At 35.5% G+C, this 21,547-nt stretch overlaps 1 protein-coding gene across 2 annotated transcripts in view; it reads left to right on the forward strand.

Moving 5' to 3' along the window:
* The window catches only part of DNAAF6 (dynein axonemal assembly factor 6), a 58,276-nt gene extending 41,626 nt beyond the window's left edge, over positions 1 to 16,650 (forward strand). For both annotated transcript variants that reach the window (XM_082447796.1, XM_082447795.1), the window contains exon 7: positions 1,151 to 16,650. In XM_082447796.1, coding sequence (XP_082303922.1) covers positions 1,151 to 1,280 — 130 coding nt within the window. In that variant the 3' untranslated portion in view covers positions 1,281 to 16,650. The remainder of the gene's footprint in view (positions 1 to 1,150) is intronic.
* The last annotated feature ends 4,897 nt before the right edge of the window (positions 16,651 to 21,547 follow it).

The following is a 21,547-nucleotide window of genomic DNA, read 5'->3' on the forward strand; positions in this document are numbered from 1 at the left end:
GGTCTCAGAGGCAAAGAATATACAAATCAATTTTCACTGCAAAGTAAAGGAGCTGTTACAGTGGAGGATTACTGGACTGAATGTCAATATTATGACATAGTATGAGTGTGTTTCATGTTTGGTAATTGCAATCATTGTTGCTTTTGTTGTGGTCATCCATGTACAATGCTTGGTGTCAGTCTATTTATCTCTTGTAAAAATAAAATACAGTGTGTGTGTGTGTGTGAAAAAAAAAAAAAAAGATAGAAGACAGAAGATAGAATTAAAGTTTTTATCACTTTTCCTAAACACTTGAACATGCTTTGGAGCCATGCTATTACCTGAAATTGTATTATTGGAAATGTGTCTTGTTTTTTAGTTTATTAATATTCACATCTACTTTCTTTAGTTTCTAACTTTGACACCTGTAACACTATGCTTACCGGCTCCAAGAAAGATAAGAGCGGACATTCTGCTCATGTAAATGCTCATGTATTTATACTCATGTATAAATGAGTATAAGGCAAAACAAGTGAATTTGTTTTTGCTTATGTACCTATAATTCTCATGCCAACCATGCATCTAAAGCATACAGTTATCCAACAACTGAGCCAGAAACTGCAAACTACACTCAGCAATCTCTCACAGGAAATTTTTGTCAATGTATAGTAGAAAGAACAGAAGCAGGCAGAGAAAAGCACTTTCGTTGATCTGGTATTGAAATCATTCCAGTCCTGAGTTTCAATAACTACACCTAAAGTAGTAGTAGAGACTCAGTTGTGTTAGCAGAATTATTTAGAACCATTCCAATGTTCAGGTTTCTGTCAGGCAGCCACATTCCATCTACACATAAGTATGACTGGCAACAGATCTATCCAACCAACTTAAAGTTGCAATGGTTCTATTTCTATGCCAATAAACATAGCCTGAGACTATGTGTATATAATGTGAAATGAGGTCAATTTAGAAAAAAAGAGGGGTGGTCAAAACCACTGCTTGGATTTTTAAGGACAAAAAAATGGTATACTGTTTGTGCTATTTAGGCATATTTTTGATCCAGTATTCATACTGTCTAAATAGTTTTTTGGTTCCTAACATTGTGATGATATATATTGCTTCCCATTGTCTTGATATCACTGATTCTAGGTTTTTATTTTGTTTTGTTTTTTAGGAAGCTGTTGGCAACCCTTCCCCATCCTGTGGAATGCAGCAGTGCCAAAGCTTTCTATATTGTTGAAACTGAGACTCTCGAGGTCACTGTGACTATGAAACGAGAGTTGGATTTTATTAATTTCTTCTGAAACAACATGAATAAGGAGGAAAAGTGGTAAAATACCACTGATAAAAAATTAAAAACTTTGAAAAAATTGGTTAATGTTTTCTATCTTCTCTTTATTATTCTGACATATTTCAGGCAGGGCCTAAATTCAGTTCTAGTGCTATTCTGATCACTTACAGTCATTTCTATTAATCTAGTAGAAAATGCTGTTTTCTCATACTAATAAGCTATTCCATTTTTATAGTGATAGCTGGATAGAATTTACAGGCTAACCAATTAGATTACTACATGGTCAGCTAAATAACTGAAATATGACCATGAAATCGTTGGTCCACTTATTTCAGTAGTCTGAAGAACTTAAGCCAATTGATTATACCTTGATACAATCAGTTGCATAGCAATTGGTCATTACTGTCACCAGAAAAGTTTATTTAGTTTCCTTTTTGTTGATTTAGTCAAATGATTTCCAGTGTTCTCTGTTTAGGCTCTCACTCTTGTTCTGTAATATACAAATAACAGAGGATTATAAATAGTTTGATGTGCCATACTAACAACATGTTTTACTTGAATAAGAAATACTCTTGAGCACACAGTGTTATTTGGCTTCCTCGGTCCTGTTCTCAGTGTTTGGATCTATTTAAGTTAAAAATATTTTCCTTTTGTGCACTAATAATTATTAACAATGCCTTTTTGAGTACTGTGTTTATATTTAGTAATTGAATTTCTTGACATTTAAAAGGAATATAAAGAAAAGTGTGGCGCATTTACAAATCCTGTTCTCTCTCATTTCCTATATTTATTTGTAATTGGACATACTTATGTTATGAATTTGTACCCTGCCTCTTCTGTACTGTATTGCATAAGTTTATTTTAGAATTATTTATGAATCACTTGTACTTTAAAACTTGTTGACTTGGTCTCACACATCATTGTAGAACTCTTGGAGTTACCTGGGAGCAAATTTTGAAAAGAGATAAACAGCAGAAAGATGTGAACTATTAAGGGACTAAATACTCAAGCAGATATTGTCTAGGTTAACTATGCAGATAACTGTGAAGCATCTAGTTTATGACTAGATCAAATAGAAGGAAAAGACTGAGATTTTGGAAAAAGTGGTTATGTTAAAACACCAAGCTCTTGTAGAGAATTTGACTTTGAAATTACCACCATGACTTTCTTCTGAGGGTGGGATTAACTGAAAGGAAGTTAGTGTCTGTGAATTTAAGTCCATGGTGTCACAGAATTGAGTGTCCTACTTTGCTTTCTTAACATCTTTTTAAAAGGCTGTATTTTAAGAATTTAAGATTATACCCTAAACTGTAAACTCTGGAGTAAGCCTAAGCAGTAGCCAATATTTTTCTTCTCTAGATAGCAACAGGGAGTCAGTGGAAAATGTATCTCTTCTTCAGATGTACTGGCCCTAATTACAAAGACCATTATTACTCAAGCTGACTGAATGTGTACAAGTTGTCCCTGGAAGAGAAGATAGAGCATATCCAGGCCAACTTGAATTGGGCTTTGGTTATGTTGTACTGTATCAATTATATAATGAAACAATGAAATGTGATCCAGTAGTTTATACCCATCTACAAATTATCCTACTTCACTGTCCTTGGCCTCAGAAGTAGCAACTTTGTTATCGTTGCTGTTTCGTTTTTAAGCTAACTCACAGGACTTTTCTCTCTTTAAAGGGGAATAGTCCATTAAAGCAAATGTAGAAAAAGAGAATACAAAAGGAAGTTAAAACCACGATTGTGGCATATTATTAGCCTTCTCCTTCATGAACTTCTTTACCTCCCTTTTTGGTTTTATAATCTCTAGTTGCGTTTGTGAGGATTCAGTCATTCATTCATGCACTCATTAATGCATTCTTTCAACAAATAACCACTGAGCATTTGCCACATGCCTGGCCCTATGTTACGTGCTGGGCATATAGCAATGATCAAACCAGATGTGGTCCCTGTCCTCATGGAGCAAGTAGTTTAGCAAGGGAGACCAACAATAACCAAGTAAACACATAAACACATATTTTCAAGTTTATTAGTAGTATGAAGGAAAACAATGCGTGCTTTGAGAGTATCAGAGAAACCAAACCTAGTCTGGGGAAGGAGGTCAGAAAAGGCTCCCCTAAGGATTTCATACTCAGCTGAAACATGGAGAATACCTAGGATTTAGCCAGGCAAAGAGAGTGTTGAGGGAAGGAGGGTGGTAGGGCTTCTAGGTGCAAGGAGTAGCAAATGTGAAGACCCAGGATGGAAAGAACCTGGAGCGTAGAGTTCAAGGAAATTAAAGCCTGTGTGGTTGAAGTAGAATGAATCTGGCAAGTGTGACTGGAGGTAAGGTTGGAAATGTAGGCTGGAGCAATGTCATGCAGAACCTTACAGGCTAAGGTTAGGAACTTGAATTTTATTCTAAGTTCTTTGGAGAAGAGGATGTATTTGGAGGCAAGAATGAAAATGGGGAGACCACTTAGGAGGCTATTGCAATAGCCCAGGCAAATTATTATTCTACACTTCATCCTAAGTAAAATTCATTTGATTTTTTTCTAATTAGAAAAAAAGTACATGCTTACATGATCCAAGTAGGAAACTTTAACAATACAGAAAAACTCTTTAAAAATAAAGCAAAATTTAAAATCACCTGTAAGCCAACAAACCATAAATAACCACTCTTAACCATTTTTAGTGCCTCTTTCCAACTTTTTCTTTCAATGCATAAGACAGATACCAGTTTTCCCCCAAATATGATGATAACACACAAACTGGCTTTAAAACCTACTTTCTTTTAATTTCCAAGTATATTATTTTTTATTATCTTTTTGTTTCTGGGAATTCTAATTGTATTGCACTGTGATAAAAAAGTGTGATAAATGAATGATCCGTGTGTAGTTTTAAAGAATGAGTATTCTGTAATTATTGGGCACAGAATTCTATCTATATATATCAACTCAAGTTTTTTTAATATTTTAATTTTATTGGAGTATAGTTTATTTACAATGTTGTGTTTCAACTCGTTTTTCTTTTTAAAACTGTGTTGTTCAGATCTTCTACATTCTTGTTAATTTTTGGCCTGCTTTCTGTATCAACATGAAGAGGTGTATTATCGATAAAATTTACCAGTGATGATAGATTTGTTCATTATCTCCTTGTAATTCTGTCAATTTTTGCTTTATGTTTTTTAAGGCAATATATTTAGCTGCAGACAGACTTAAAATTGTTCTGTCTTCCTGGTGGATTATTCCTTTTATCAATATTCTGTGACACTCTTTATCCCTAATAATGTTTTTTGCTTTAAAGTTTGTTTTACTTTACATTAACATAGCTACATCAACTTTGGTTAGTATTTGCGTGGCATATCTTTTTCCATCACTTTCTATGCCTTTATGTTTTAGGTATGACTTTTATGAACAGAATTTAGATAAATTTTGGATTTTTAAATGCAACAAAGATTCTCATACGTTTCATCCAGTTACATTTATTGTGATGAATGATACACTTGGATTTATTTATATCACCTTATCATGGGATTTCTCTCTTATTCTGCTTTTTTCTAAGTTTTTTTTTTCTCCTTTCTTGCCTTTTTTTTTTTCTATTAGTCAGTTTTCAAAATTCTTTTTTCCTCCTGCTGATTTGGAAGTTATATATACTTTTTTTTTTTTTGCTTCAAATGTCTAAAGTTTCTCAATAGTTCTACCGCCCATAACACGATTCAAAGACATAGAAAGTTTTAACTAAACCATGCCTCTCCAACTTTGTTTTCATACCCCCAAATTATTCATCATCCTCATTATTGTTTTTTCATGACCGATGCTATTTAGATCTACCCACATGTCTACCAATTCTTCGCTCGCCATTCTTTTTTCCACATTAGTGCTTCCTTTCTGAAGTGCATACTTTAGTATTTCTTTCAATGACAGTCTGTGAGTTCTTGATTCTCTCAGTTCATTCCTGGAAATGTTTTTATTGCCCTCACTCTTGAATGATAATTTAGCTGGGCTTAGAAATCTAGGTTGACAGATATTTTCCTTCAGAACTTTGAAGATATTATTTACCTGTGTTCTGGACTATATTTCGTAATTTAAAAGTCTGCTGTCTATCTCGTTGTTCCTTTGGAGGTAATCTATCTTTTCTCTCTGATAGTTTTAAAGATTCTTCTCTTTGTTTTGGGTGTTCTGCAGTTTGATTATAATGTGTCTGCATATAGATTTAATTTTATTTATTTTATTTGGTACTTGTTCTTAAATCTTTCATCAGTCCTGGAAAATCCTCTGCCATTATGTACTCAAGTATTTCCTTTCTCCCATTCTCGCTATTTTCCTTCTAGAACTCCTCTTAGATTAAGGTTGGACCTTTCATTTTTTTTTTTTTTTTGATGTAGATCATTTTAAAAGTCTTTATTGAATTTGTTACAATGTTGCTTCTGTTTTATGTTTTGGTTTTTTGGCCACGAGGTGTGTGGGATCTTAGATCCCCAACCCAGGATCGAACACACACCCCCTGCATTGGAAGGCGAAGTCCCAACCACTGGACTGCCAGGGAAGTCCCTGGACCTTTCATTCTATCCTCCATGTTTTTCAGCCTCTCAGACATATTTTCCGTCTCTATTTTTCCTTAATATTGGATAATTTTCTCAAATCTGTTATCCCCTAGCTCAATGATTCTCAGGATTCTAATCTTGCTGGTGATTGTGTCCACTGACTCTCATTCTTGGTAGATCATTTAATCTTGTGGGGTTTTTTCACATTTTATTTTTTGAATTTTAGAATTTTAGAATTTTATTTATTATTTTATACAGCAGATTCTCATTAGTTATCCATTTTATACATATTAGTGTATACATGTCAATCCCAATCTCCCAATTCATCACACCACCACCACCACCCCCACTTTCCCCCCTTGGTGTCCATACGTTTGTTCTCTAAATCTTGTAGGTTTTTAAAAATTGAAATATCTTCTTTAATTGGGCTTTAAAAAAATTCTGTGAAAAATTCTTACAGTCTGTGTTGTGGGAGCAGCCCTTCAAGCAGCTTTACCTTTGCTTCTTCCAAGACCCTCAGTGTACAGTTTCCTTGGTCATGCAGGTAGGATAAATTAAAACCCAAAGCTCACATGAGTTCCAGAACTGTGCTTTAAATTCTCAGAGGAAATTTTTTCTTCCATCTTTGATTTAGTCAGATATACTTCCTTGTTTCCCTATGCCAAAGATGCAGATTTTTTTCTACTCCAAACTTTTATACAGAGTACAGCCCTTCCAGGGGACCTTTATGACGAGACCCTTGGGCCCAAGACCTCATCTCCTGTCCCTGTGGTTCTTAAAAGTTGAAACTCCCTTCCCTGCTCGATTTTAAAGACAATGTGCAAAAAAAATTTTTAAATCTCATTAATAATGTTTTATATAGACTACATGTTAAAATGACATTTTGACATATTGGGTTGAATAAAATTTATTATTAAAACTCAAAAAAAACCCAAAAACTAAAAAACAAAACAAAACAAAACCTCCCTTCCCAGGGTAACCACAACTCCCACTCACAAGATTACAACTCTGATTTTCCATTTCCTCTTCATTTCTGGCATCTGGGAGTTTTCCTTGATTTCTTGTGAACTCAGTTATGCAATTTAAAAAATGTTTGTATATTTTTATCTTGTACTCATAGAGGTCTGTATCAAAAGGGTTTTTCAGTTAGTTTAATTGGCCATGGCCAGTCAGCTTTCTTAATTTAGCAAAATATTTTTAATATCTTCCCATGTTAATATTCTTCAACACAACTGTTGTAGATTCAATTTCCCAGAAATCAGACTCCAACTCAGCAAAAGTATATTAGAGAGTGCTCTTGAGATCAACACCTGTTGAAGGAAGGAAAGGAAACAATATTGGACAAAGAGAGTAGTTGGGCTGCAAAGCAGTCACAGGGCCTTAGCAGACCACATAGGGAGCTCTGAATCTGGAATAATCACCCAGAATTGTCCCCAGTTGGAGCAAGGAGGCTGAACCTTTATATTCTAGCATTGACTGGTCATTGAATGCAAACTGCACCTTGGAAGATAGTGTTAACCTTGGGATAGGTCACTCTCTTGGGCTGAGTTCCCAGAAAAGGCTGACAGCTGAGGACAATCTGCCAGCAGCTCTGCTAGCTGCTGGAGGAATAAGGCCTTCTGTCTTGAAGCAGGATCTGTATACACATGATAGTGTCCACTACAATGAGTTTTAATGGTTTCAGAGTATCCCATCACATGTGTATAATACAATTTACTGATTCTAAATATCCAATAATAATGGATTGGCTATTTCTAATTTTTCCTATATCAATAATACTGATATGAACATTATTATACATTCTCTTTGTCTACATCTCATACTTTTGTCCTTAGGTTAAATTCTTAGAAGTGAAATTATTAGATATACACATTTTAAAATATTTTTATAAGTTTAGCCAACTTGTCTATCAAAACGCTTATACTAGTATATACTTACTTCCCCAAACAATATATGAGTACCCATTTCTCTACACTCGAAGAAATCCTGAAAGTCATCATGTCTTTTCATCATTTCCAATTTAATAAGGAAAAATAACATCATGTCATTTTGACAAATAACCTTATTCGACATTGTTTTGTGTTGGTTTCCACCTATTGATAGTGATGCTATCAGCTAGGAATGCCTGCGGCTCTCACCTGGGCCTGTGCTACCTGTGAGGTGCCCCCATAGACAGTTCCCCAACTGGCCCTCGTGGTTCTTATTACGATTGCAAGACCCACTTCTGCAACAACCATCCCGAAACTTTGAAAAAACAAGATATGTTACTTACATATTCTGGACAGTACACAGCATGTCCGCGGGCCACACAGAGAGGTTACGGGTAAAAAGATATTGTGTGGACGTGGGGTTCTGCCTTTATTGGGTTCAAGTGTGAAGTGTCCAAGGTTTCCCTTGATTCACCCTTCATTGGTGAATTTAAAACATAAGAGCAGGAATTAAATCACAGGAAGGGAAAAGTAAGCGGTCAGTTATCTAGGTCACCCAGGGCTTTCTAAAAGGGGAACTTCACAGGCGGGGCGGCCTGGCTCTTTATCTACTTGTGCAACTGGCAGTGTGTTTATTGAAGATGGATGTCTTTGAAATGGATGCCTCGAAAATCAAAAGCTTAATGTCAGGCACTTATATTACAGTCAAAAAAGCTAACTGTTGGGCATTTACACTATGGACATACTAGTGAAGTTAAACAATTTTTCATACACTTATTAGCCTCTTATGTTCTTGTTTTGAGGACTGTTTTTTCTTTTGATCATTTTTCTATAAGAATATTTAACTTTTTATTATTGATTTGTCAAATTTGGTTATTTGTAATATATTTTACAAATATTTGCCCCAGAATGTTCTTTACCTTTTAATTTTGTTTATAATATTTGTAATAGGAATTTTTTATGTTATGTAGTATATTTGTAGAAAGATTATCCACTTTTTTTTAAATTTATTTTTGGCTGCGTTGGGTCTTCATTGCTGCTCGCAGGCTTTTTCTAGTTGCATCAGTGGGGGCTACTCTTCCTTGTGGTGTGCGGGTTTCTCATTGTGGTGGCTTCTCTTGTTGTGGAGCATGGGCTCTAGGCACGCAGGCTTCAGTAGTTGTGGCATGCGGGCTCAGTAGTTGTAGCTTGCAGGCTCTAGAGCGTTGGCTCAGTAGTTGTGGTGCATGGGCTTAGTTGCTCTGTAGCATGTGGGACCTTCCCGGACCAGGGCTCGAACCCGTGTCCACTGCATTGACAGGCAGATTCTTAACCACTGCACCACCAGGGAAGTCCCTTCACTTATTTTTATTTTGGTGGTTTTAAGGCTTCATCTTCTACTTTTAAACTGTATCCATCTGGAATTTATTTTAGAACAATTAATTTTTAGTCTCCTAATACTAGATTTGAGCATTATAAAATACATTTAAAACATTCACTGTCACACTCTGGCTTCTCCCGTTTAATTTTACCATGAAATCATCCATAAATTATGCTGTGAGAAGAGCAGTTGATGATTTGTAATATATTACAAAGTAACAGAATTTGAGTGCAATGCACTTTTAGTCAACCCTTCTGACAAGATAATTTTGCAATGTTTTTATTTGACTTTAAAATACATTCACATATGTATGAATAGGTCTTACGCTGAATTTATGCTAGTACAAATTTAAGAAGCTTCATTATGAACACCCAACTAGAGAGGTGCTGGAAAGCAACCTTTTTTCCTCATCCTGCCTGTTTATTGTTTTGTTTGTTTCATACTCCATGCAGTAAAGGACAGTATCACCCTTCTTCCTAAGCAGTGTTTTTATCTAAATGTATTGTCTAAATATTCCCACATTCAGGAGTGGTATGGGGGGGGGAATTGAACAGATAGATAGTAAGGGCAAAGGTAATTTTTTTGTTTACAACATTTAACTTATGGATTACTCTGAGTACAGGGAAAGGCAAGGCCAAGGTCAACATGGAATCTTTATGCAAATAAGAAAAAGCTCCCCTGCCTCAAGCATTGACAAAAAGGCCCCGCAAAAGCACCCTCCACAAAAAGACCAGTAACAAAAAGGCACACTCCCCAGAAGCCAATTAGGGGGAGGCACTATACAGTGCCTATCCTGAATTTTCAGCTCAACTTGCTCCCTTTTACTCAATGCCTTTGGCCTTAGACAACTTCAGGCAGTCCTTCTTTCTCTGCATCCATTTTTTTCCTTGTTGCACTATAGACTTTAAAACTCAGTTGAGGAATATGAATAAAGTCTATAGTTCAGTTAATATTAGTGTACCAATGCTAGTTTTTCGGCTTTGATAATTGTACTATGGTAACACAAGATAGTTACATTAGGGGAAGGTAGGTAAACTATGAAAACTCTCTACACAATTTCTGATGCTTCTTGTGAGTCTAAAACTATTTCAAAATAAAAAGTTTGTTTTAAAAAGTCAGTAAAGGAGAAAATCAGCTGCAAAATTATATTCAGAACATCACTGCTCTTTCTGCTTTTGCAGCTTGGGACTTTATTTTTTTTGCCATTTTCACCTGTGGAGTGTTTCAAGTTTTGGTGAATATACTCCACCAAGCAGGGAATCTGTTTGTAGATGACAACTGGTTTTATTTCACAAATACAACCTGTTCAACATAAAGACATAGAAACAATGAGCTCAATCTCAATTCCAGTAACGTTGGTAAGTGAACTTCTTTGCTAGACATTGTAGAGGTGGTGTATAGAAGTATACAGTCAAAAAATCTACAGTTTAGTTTGGAAAATATGAGTAGCATGTGATACAAAAGCAATATATGTATGTTATATTGCAGGATGTTAGCAAAAATGGTAGTGTAAGGACCACCGAAAATCCTCTTCTCCATAAAAGCAATGAGAAAACTAGCACAAATTCTTAAGAATTAACTGAGAACTCTAGAAATTAACAAAAAGCTTGCAACAATCCAGGGAATGTTTAAGGAAAATAGCTGAATCTGAGTAAAAATAGCAAGATTTGTGGCATTTTAACTTACTGTATTCCCACCTCCACCTTCTCCCTGATTCCACAGTAACTTTGAAAATCAATGAGCCACAATCATGGTGAAAACAAGCAGCCTGGAAACCACTGGAGGGCGCAAAATGAGGTTGGAGATTGTAATGGTTAATTCTATGTCTCAACATGACTGGATCGCAAAGTGTCCAGATATTTGGCTAATCATTATTTCTGGGTATGTCTGTGAGGGTATTTCTGGATGAAGTTAGCATTTTGAACCTGTTGACTCAGTAAAGCAGTTTGCCCTCCCCAGCGTGAGTGGTATCATCCAATACATTAAGGGCCTAAATAAACAAAAAAGTGAAGGAAGGAAGAATTCGGCACTTCCTGCCTGATTGCTTGAGCTGGAACATCAATCTTTTCTTGTCCCCTGTGTACCTGTGGTTCTCAGGCCTTCAGACCCAGAGTGCAATTTACACCATTGGTTCTCCTGGTTCTCAAGCCTTAGGACTCAGACTGAAATATACCACTGGCTTTCCTGGGTCTCCAGATTGCAGATGGCAGATCGTGGGATTTCTCAGAGCCAATTCCTTATAATAAATCTACATCTATATCTCTATACACATATATATGTCTTATTGGTTCTGTTTCTCTAGAGCACCCTAACTAATGCAGAGCTCCTTCAAAGTTCCATGCCCTGTGTTACTCTGATACCTAAATAAGACAAATACATCACAAGAAAAGAAAACTACAGACCGATAATTCTTTATGAATATAGATGTAAAAGTTCTCAACAAAATAGTAGCAAACTAAATCTAGCAACATATCAAAAGGATCATACACCATGACTGAGTGGGATTTATCCGAGAAATGGAAGGTTGGTTCAACATATGAAAATCAATCAATGTAAAGAGTCATGTACCACAATGTTCACTGCAGCTCTATTTACAATAGCCAGGACATGGAAGCAACCTAAGTGTCCATCAACAGATGAATGGATAAAGATGTGGCACACATATACAATGGAATATTACTCAGCCATAAAAAGAAATGAAACTGAGTTATTTGTAGTGAGGTGGATGGACCTAGAGTCTGTCATACAGAGTGAAGTAAGTCAGAAAGAGAAAAACAAATACTGTATGCTAACACATACATATGGAATCTAAAAAAAAAAAAAGGTTCTGAAGAACCTAGGGGCAGGACAGGAATAAAGACACAGATGTAGAGAATGGACTTGAGGACACAGGGAGGGGGAAGGGTAAGCTGGGATGAAGTGAGAGAGTGGCATGGACATATATACACTACCAAATGTAAAACAGATAGCTAGTAGGAAGCAGCCACATAGCACAGGGAGATCAGCTCGGTGCTTTGTGACCACCTAGAGGGGTGGGATAGGGAGGGTGGGAGGGAGGAGATATGGTGATATATGTATACATATAGCTGATTCACTTTGTTATACAGCAGAAACTAATACAACATTGTAAAGCAATTATACTCCAATAAAGATGTTAGAAAAAAAAAGAAAATCAATCAATGTAACACAGCATATTAATAAAATAGAGGACAAAAACCACATGATCATCTCAACAGATACAGGAAAAGCATCTGACAAAATTAAATACCTTTCATGACAAAAACTTCCCAAAAATTATAAATAGAAGGAAATTTCCTTACCCTAATAAAGGGCATCTATGAAAAACCCACAGCCAATGTACTTAATGGTGAAAGGCAGAAAGTTTTCCCCTTGAGATCTGGAATAAGACAAGGAGGTCCACTCTTACCACTTCTATTCAACAGTTGACTGGAGGTTCTAACCAGGGCAATTAGGCAAGTAAAAGAGATAAAAGTCATCCAGATTGGAAAAGAAGAAATAAAACTATTGCAGATAACATGATCTTGTATACAGAACAAAATCTACAGAATTTTGTATATAGAAAAACCCAAATAACCCTCAAAAAATCTCTTAAAGCTAATAAATGAGTTTACGAAAGCTGTAGGAAATAAAATCAACATACAAAAATTTGTTGTATTTCTATACACTAGCAATAAACAATCTGAAAATGAATTAAGTAAACAATTACATTTACACTGGCATCAAAAATAATAAAATACTGGGGCTTCCCTGGCGGGCCAGTGGTTAAGACTCCGTGCTTCCAATGTAGGGAATGCGGGTTCGATCCCTGGTTGGGGAATTAAGATCCCACATGCCACATGGCATGGCCAGAAAATAAAATAAAATAAAATAAAATAAAATAAAATAAAATAAAATAAAATAAAATAAAATAAAATAAAATAAAATACTTAGGAATAGTTTTTTAAAAGAACTATAGGACTTGTACATGGAAAACTACAAAATACTGTTGAAAGGAATTAAAGAAGACCTACATAAGTGGAAACACTTTCCATGGTCGTGGATTAGAAGACTTAATATTGTTAAGATGGTAATATCCTCTCAAATTAATCTACAGATTCAACACAAACCCTATCAAAATCTCAGGTAGCTTATTTGCAGAAATTGGCAGACTGATTCTAAAATGTATGTGGAAATGCAAGGGACCAAGAATAGCCCAAAAAATCTTGAAGAAGAAAAACAAGTTGGAGAACCCACATGTCCCAATTTCAAAACTTACTACAAAGGTACCATAATCAAGAATGTTCAGGACTTTCCTGCTGGCAGTGGTTAAGACTCCGAGCTCCCAACGCAGGGGGTCCTTGTTCAATACCTGGTCAGGAAACTAGATCCCACATGTATGCCACAACTAAGAGTTTGCATGCCACAACTAAGGAGCCTGCCAGCCGCAACTAAGGAGCACATGTGCTGCAACTAAGGAGCAGGTGAGCCAGAACTAAGGAGCCTGCCTTCTGCAACTAAGACCTGGTGAAACAAAATAAATAAATAAATAAACTATATATATATATATATAAAGAATGTTCAGAATAGGCAAATCTACAGATAGAAAGTAGATTTATGGTTGCCTACATCTGACAAAAGGAGGAATGGGCTAATGGGCATGGGGATTCTTTTTGGAGTGATAAAAATGTTCTAGAAAGTGAAAATGGTTTGTAGATCAATATTATGTACTTCCTTGACATCTAAAATGAGGAGGAAGGTGTGGATCTAATAGCCTAACTGTAAGCCATCCTCCCCAATCTACTCCTGTGGATAAGGTCCCCTGGCTAAATAACCCTCCTTATCACAGGGACCAGGCAAAATTCCTGCTTATCTTTAAGTAAAAGGTTTCAGTTCCCTGCCAGTCTGTGAAATTATTCAAACAAACCAATCACATTCTCATGTGGGAACCAAGGATCACTCCACATTCCTGACACTACAAAGTCTGCCTCCCACAGCCCCTGCATATTCATTCTGTTCCCAAGTACAACTCCTCTGTGGCCCTGTGTGACATGTTGTGCCTTCCCCTGGGGATTGAGTATATGTGATTAATAAACTGCTGTCAATCTCATCTGTCCAGTGTCAGGTGTCATGTGCTTGGCCATCCCCATAATCTTAGGGTCGGACTCCCTCTCTCACCAATGGGGTGAAGAGTAGGCAATAAAAATATGGTTGTATATCTTTGTGAATTATACTAAAATCCACTGAATTGTACATTCTAAAAGGGTGAATTTTATGGTATGTAAATTATACCTCAATTTTTAAATCATTGAAAAATAAACCAGATGGAAAAATTATGTGCTACGATGATAAATTCTATAGGTTTTCAGAGGACTACATCAGGAAAAACTTTGTACATGAGATGGGTCTTGATCTGGCTTTTGGAGGATGGCTGAGATTTGGGCACTCCTGGTAAGTGAAGGCCCAGAATGAGAAATGAATATGACAGATTTGAAGCACAGTATGCAAACTGATCTGACTAAATCGGACGATTGCTTTAGGAATTAGTAGAGAATAAATATGGCTAGGCAGGTGGAAGAAAAATTAGAGAGGAGCTTGAAAGTCAGAAGAAGAGTTTAGCCTTGATCCAGTAAATCCAGATTTTTATCAGATACTTGACATGATACAGAGAGAAGAGGAAATATATAACCTAGTAATTAAAGAAAATAGTCTCCAGAGTCAGACAAACCTAGGACTAAATTGTGTCTCAGACTACTTCCATCACAAATACTGTACCTTTACTATTTCACAGCTTTGAAGTTGGTTAATACCTTTGAATCTTGATATGGCAAGGCATCATTGTCACTTTCATTTACTGTGCTAGCATTCTCCCACTTACTGCTAGTTCTAAATATTCTTCTTTTTTTAAAGCCTAAAATGATTTAGCAACCAGACTCTGGGAAAGCTTGCTAACCTGATCCTCAGTTACATTTAAAGTGCTTAGAAAATTGTATTGTTTTGAAATAGTTTGACTTGAACTGAGCTAAAATTTACCTTTCATTGGTTTTCTAGGAAATAATGTAAATAAAATGATATGTTGCTTTGAAGTATTGAGAAATTAACTTTGTGAAGATTTCAGCAAGTGTTTTAATGTGATAGATGCCTAAGGTAATGGATAACAGTTGGAGCAAACCATAGATTACCTGAAAAGCTTAAAAGGAAAAACTGAAAAATGAGTTGTCCGTAGGGATTTTGAAAAGCTAGTACATATTTCTTATAATCTAGAAGACCAGGCACATGTGTAGGGCTGTGCACACACACAGGAAAGCCCTGAGAAAGCCATAAACTTTCACCCACCCCTGGCTGATTTGTGGTTCTGTGCAAGCAGGAAGTGTAAGCTAATGCAGAGTCGTAAAGTGTTTGGCTGACAGTTGAAAGTGTGTCCAACATGCTTGCAGAGTCCCTTGGCAAACACTGTGAGATTTTTAGCTCTAGGCATTTAAGAAAATCTCTACCTAGTCATTAGTTGCCCTCTAAGCTACTTGAGCATAGACGTCACTGGCCACATATGACAAAGAGTATAGAGCTTACTGAATTAGTTCAGAAAATTCACTGAACAAGCAAACAAATACAAAAAACAACTACAAAAACCAGCAATAACAACAAACCCTAGGGGGAGGGAACAACATAATTTCCAGGATTGTCAATTATATTATTTAAAATATCCAGTATTGGGATTTCCCTGGTGGTCCAGTGGTTAAGACTCCATGCTTCCACTGAGGGGGCATGGGTTTGATCCCTGGTCAGGGAACTAAGATCCTGCATGACATGTGGTGTGGCCAAAAACACATATATTTCCAGTATTTAATGAAAAATTATGAGACATGAAAAAAATCCTATGGCCATAACACAGGAAAAACACCAAGCAATAGAAACTGTCCATGAGCAGGTCCAGACATTGGCAATACTAGATATAAACTTTTAATCAGCTATTTTAAATATGTTCAAAGAACTAAAAGAAACAATTTCTAAAGAAACTAAAGAAAATTAGGAGAATAGTGTCTCTTTATATAGACAGTATAAAGAGATAGCAATTATAAAACTGAATCAAATAGAAATACTGGAGTTAAAAAGTACAATAAGTGAAATAAAAATTTCACTAGAGGGGCTCAACAGCATATTAGAACAGAAGAGTCAATGAATATGAAGACAGATCAATTGAAATTATCAAGTCTGAGGAACAGCAAGAAAAAAGGATGAAGAAAACTGAACAGAAACTCAGAGACCTGTGGGATATGATGAAGTATACCAACATACATATACTGTGAGTCCCAGAAGGAAAGGAAAAAAATAAAAGGAGGCAGAAAGAATATTTGAAGAAATATGACTGAAAAACTCCCAAATTTGATGAAACACATTACATATAAAAGACACTCAATGAAATCAAAGTAGGACAAACTAAGATATCCACATTGAGACACGTCATAATCGAACAGTCAAAAGACAAAGAATTTTGAAAGCAGGAAGAGAGAAATGAGTAAGCATACATAAGAGCTCCTCAATAAGATTAGCAGCTGATTTCTCACCAGAAACCATGGAAGCAAGAAGGCAGTGGGATGACATATTAAAAGTGCTGGAAGAAAAAACTTTAAAGGTCAACCAAGTATTCTATATATGGCAAAACTACCTTCAAAATAAAGGAAAAATTAAGAGAGACAAAAACTGAGAGAGTTCATCTCTAGCAGAACTGTTCTCCAAGAATACTAAATGGAGCTTTTCAGGCTGAAATAAAAGGACACAAGATATTAACTTGAATCAACATGAAGAAATAAAGAAGGCTCACAAATAACTACATAGGAAAATATAAAAGACAATACAAATGTATTCTTTGCATGTAACTACATTTTTTCATATCTGATTTAAAAGACAACTTCATAAAGCAAAAATTATAAATCTATGTTGATGAACACAATATATAAAGATGTAGTTTGTGACAATAATATGGATAGAAGAGAGGTGGATGAAGCAATGTAGGAGCAGCTTTTTATATTATTGAAATTCCATTGGCTTTAATCTATTTTGATATAGATTAGGAGGTTAATTATATTCCCTAGAGTCACCACAAATATACTCAAATATATATATATAGTGGGGAAAAAAGACAAGGAATTAAAATAATACACTAGAAAATATCTATTTAACACAAAAGAATGCAGTAATTGAGGAATAACAAAGCAAAAAAAGCACAAGACACATAGAAAAATAGCTAAATGGTAGGCATAAATCCTATCTTAACAGTAATTATATTAAATATAAATGAATTAAACTCTCCAATTAAAAGGTAGAGATTAGCAGAATGGATAAAACTCAAAATCCAACTGGATTCTGTCTTCAAGAGACTCATTTTATTTTATTTTATTTTATTTATTTATTGGCCACACTGCGTGGCATGCAGGATCTTCCCCAACCAGGGATTGAACCCATGCCCCATGCACTGGAAGCACAGAGTCTTAACCACTGGACCGCCAGGAAAGTCCAAGAGACTCATTTTAGAATCAAAGATAAATAGATGTTGAACATAAAAGTAGGGGGAAAGATATATCACACAAACAGTAACCAAAAGATCGCTAGAGTGTCTGACTAATAACAGACAAAATAGACATGAAGACAAACATTATTTAGAGAGACAAAGTAAGACATTTCATAAGGACAAAATGATTAATCCAAAAGGAAGATATAACAATTACAAATATATATGTACCTAACAACAGAAATCCAAAACACTTGAAACATATACAGACAGAATTGAAGGGGAAGATAGACAATTCAACAATAGTAGTTGGAGATTTTAACACACCATTATCAATTATGGGTAGAATAACTAGACAGAAGATCAGCAAGGATATAGAAAACTTGTACAACACTATTAACCAAGCAGACATGACAAACATCGGAACAACGCTCCCCCTAATAACAAGAGAATATGTATTCTTCTCAAGTGTACATGGAACATACTTCAGGATAGAAGATATGTTAAGCTATAAAACAAGTGTCAATCAGCCTCTTCAATAAGTAGTGCTGGGAAAACTGGACAGCTACATGTAAAAGAATGAAATTAGAACACTCCTTAACACCATACACAAAAATAAACTCAAAATGGATTAAAGACCTAAATGTAAGGCCAGACACTATAAAACTCTTAGAGGAAAGCAGAGGCAGAACACTCTATGACATAAATCACAGCAAGATCCTTTTTCACCCACCTCCTAGAGAAATGGAAAAAAAAACAAAAATAAACAAATGGGACCTAATGAAACTTCAAAGCTTTTGCACAGCAAAGGAAACCATAAACAAGACGAAAAGACAACCCTCAGAATGGGAGAAAATATTTGCAAATGAAGCAACTGACAAAGGATTAATCTCCAAAATATATAAACAGCTCATTCAGCTCAATATTAAAGAGACAAACAACCCAATCCAAAAATGGGCAGAAGACCTAAATAGACATTTCTCCAAAGAAGACATACAGATGGCCAAGAAGCACATGAAAAGATGCTCAACATCACTAATTATTAGAGAAATGCAAATCAAAACTACAATGAGGTATCACCTCACACCAGTTAGAATGGGCATCATCAGAAAATCTACAAACAACAAATGCTGGAGAGGGTGTGGAGAAAAGGGAACCCTCTTGCACTGTTGGTGGGAATGTAAATTGATACAGTCACTATGGAGAACAGTATGGAGGTTCCTTAAAAAACTAAAAATAGATTTACCATATGATCCAGCAATCCCACTACTGGGCGTATACCCAGAGAAAACCATAATTCAAAAAGACACATGCACCCCAATGTTCATTGCAGCACTATTTACAATAGCCAGGACATGGAAGCAACCTAAATGCCCATCGACAGACAAATGGATAAAGAAGATGTGGTACATATATACAATGGAATATTACTCAGCCATAAAAAGGAATGAAATTGAGTCATTTGTTGAGATGTGGATGGATCTAGAGACTGTCATGCAGAGTGAAGTAAGTCAGAAAGAGAAAAAGAAATATCGTATATTAACGCATGTATGTGGAAACTAGAAAAATGGTACAGATGAGCCGGTTTGCAGGGCAGAAGTTGAGACACAGATGTAGAGAACAGACATATGGACACCAAGGGGGGAAAACTGCGGTGGGGTGGGGAGGGTGGTGTGCTGAATTGGGCGATTGGGATTGACATGTATACACTGATTTATATAAAATTGATGACTAATAAGAACCTGCAGTATAAAAAAACAAACAAACAAAACAACTAATACTAAACTTTCATTGGGTTATCTGTATGGAAATATGTTAATATAAATGTTTCAGACATTACGTGAAATTTCTAAAAATCTTATATGTTCTGGTATAATGTTATAAGTCATAATTCTAGTTATTACTTTAAAATGTATATCTCAGAAAAAACTAAACTTCCTTGTCAATTGCACTATTATGAACTTTCATCAAATCTTTAACCGTGGTCATTTTTAAATCTTTTGTCATTTACAGACAGTTTTGGGTGTACTCTGATGCTTTTGCAAATATGTTCCTATAAAAGGGTTTCATCTTCAAGGAATTCATAGAAAAGACTCTGACAAGTACAGGTTTCTGGTAACTGTACTGCTGAACTGAATGAATAAGCATTTTCAGAACTCTAATGAAAAACTGATGAACTCATAAAAGTGCTAACAAAAGATCAAGATGAAAAAAAAAATAATTACATGGGACTGAGTGAACTGATGAGGATGATTATAATTTTTGTGACTTTCTGTTTGAATTAAAAAAAAAATCCCACAAGGACTCAGAGGCAAAGAATATAGAAATCAATTTTCACTGCAAAGTAAAGGAGCTGTTACAGTGGAGGATTACTGGACTGAATGTCAATATTATGACATAGTATGAGTGTGTTTCGTGTTTGGTAATTGCAATCATTGTTGCTTTTGTTGTGGTCATCCATTTACAATGCTTGGTGTCAGTCTATTTATCTCTTGTAAAAATAAAATACAGTGTGTGTGTGTGAAAAAAAAATCTACAAACAATAAATGCTGGAGAGGATGTGGAGAAAAGGGAACCCTCTTGCACTGTTGGTGGGAATGTAAATTGATACAGCCACTATGGAGAGCAGTATGGAGGTTCCTTAAAAAACTAAAAATGGAACTACCATACGACCCAGCAATCCCACTACTGGGCATATACCCTGACAAACCATAATTCACAAAGAGTCATGTACCACAATGTTCATTGCAGCTCTATTTACAATAACCAGGACATGGAAGCAACCTAAGTGTCCATCAACAGATGAATGGATAAAGAAGATGTGACCCATATATACAATGGAATATTACTCAGGCATAAAAAGAAACAAAATTGAGTTATTTGTAGTGAGGTGGATGGACCTAGAGTCTGTCATACAGAGTGAAGTAAGTCAGAAAGAGAAAAACAAATACCATATCCTAACACATATATATGGAATCTAAGAAGAAGGTTCTGAAGAACCTAGGGGCAGGACAGGAATAAAGACACAGACGTAGAGAATGGACTTGAGGACACGGGGAGGGGGAAGGGTAAGCTGGGACGATGTGAGAGAGTGGCATGGACATATGTACACTCCCAGATGTAAAATAGATAGCTAGCAGGAAGCAGCCACATAGCACAGGGAGATCAGCTAGGTGCTTTGTGACCACCTTAGAGGAGTGGGATAGGGAAGGTGGGAGGGAGATGCAAGAGGGAGGAGATATGGGGATATATGTATATGTATAGCTGACTCACTTTGTTATAAAGCAGAAACTAACACACCATTGTAAAGCAATTATACTCCAATAAAGATGTTAAAAAAAAAAGAATCAACAAAAAGAGTAATTCAAGTCTTGCTATTTTGTGACTACGATGTATAGAAATGTGGCAAAATTCTATAATTTTCATGATATAAAAGTACAGACTAAAACTAGAATTGCATATGATAGCATGATTTAAGTAGCTCATTACAGATATATTGTACAGTTGGTTCTTGTCTGAAGTTTTTCTGAATATGTGCTAATTTCTGGGGAATATTATCAATTTCAACTGAATTTTGAATTGAAATTTAAGGACAAAAAGGTATTTCAGGTGGGAAGAAAGTTCTAGATGTTGCCACCAAAACTGTATTATAGCTTAGAATAGAATATAATTTTAAAAACTTAAAAGAAATAAGATTTTGAACATAATCCTTTGCCCATATTGGAAACTTACTATTTTATATTATACAATAAGTAGGATATAATAAACGACAAAACACACTTTAAAAAAAGTATCAATATATTTAAGAATATTTATTTATTTACTTATTTATTTATTTATTATTGGGGTATAGTTGTTTTAGAATGTTGTGTTAGTTTCTTCAGTACAGTGAAGTGGAGTTCCCTGTGCTATACTGCAGGCTCTTTCTAGTTATCTATTTTATACATATTAGTGTATAT

This window comes from Balaenoptera physalus, assembly GCF_965194825.1.
Source record: "Balaenoptera physalus genome assembly, chromosome: X".
In the NCBI taxonomy this organism is placed as follows: Eukaryota; Metazoa; Chordata; class Mammalia; order Artiodactyla; family Balaenopteridae; genus Balaenoptera; species Balaenoptera physalus.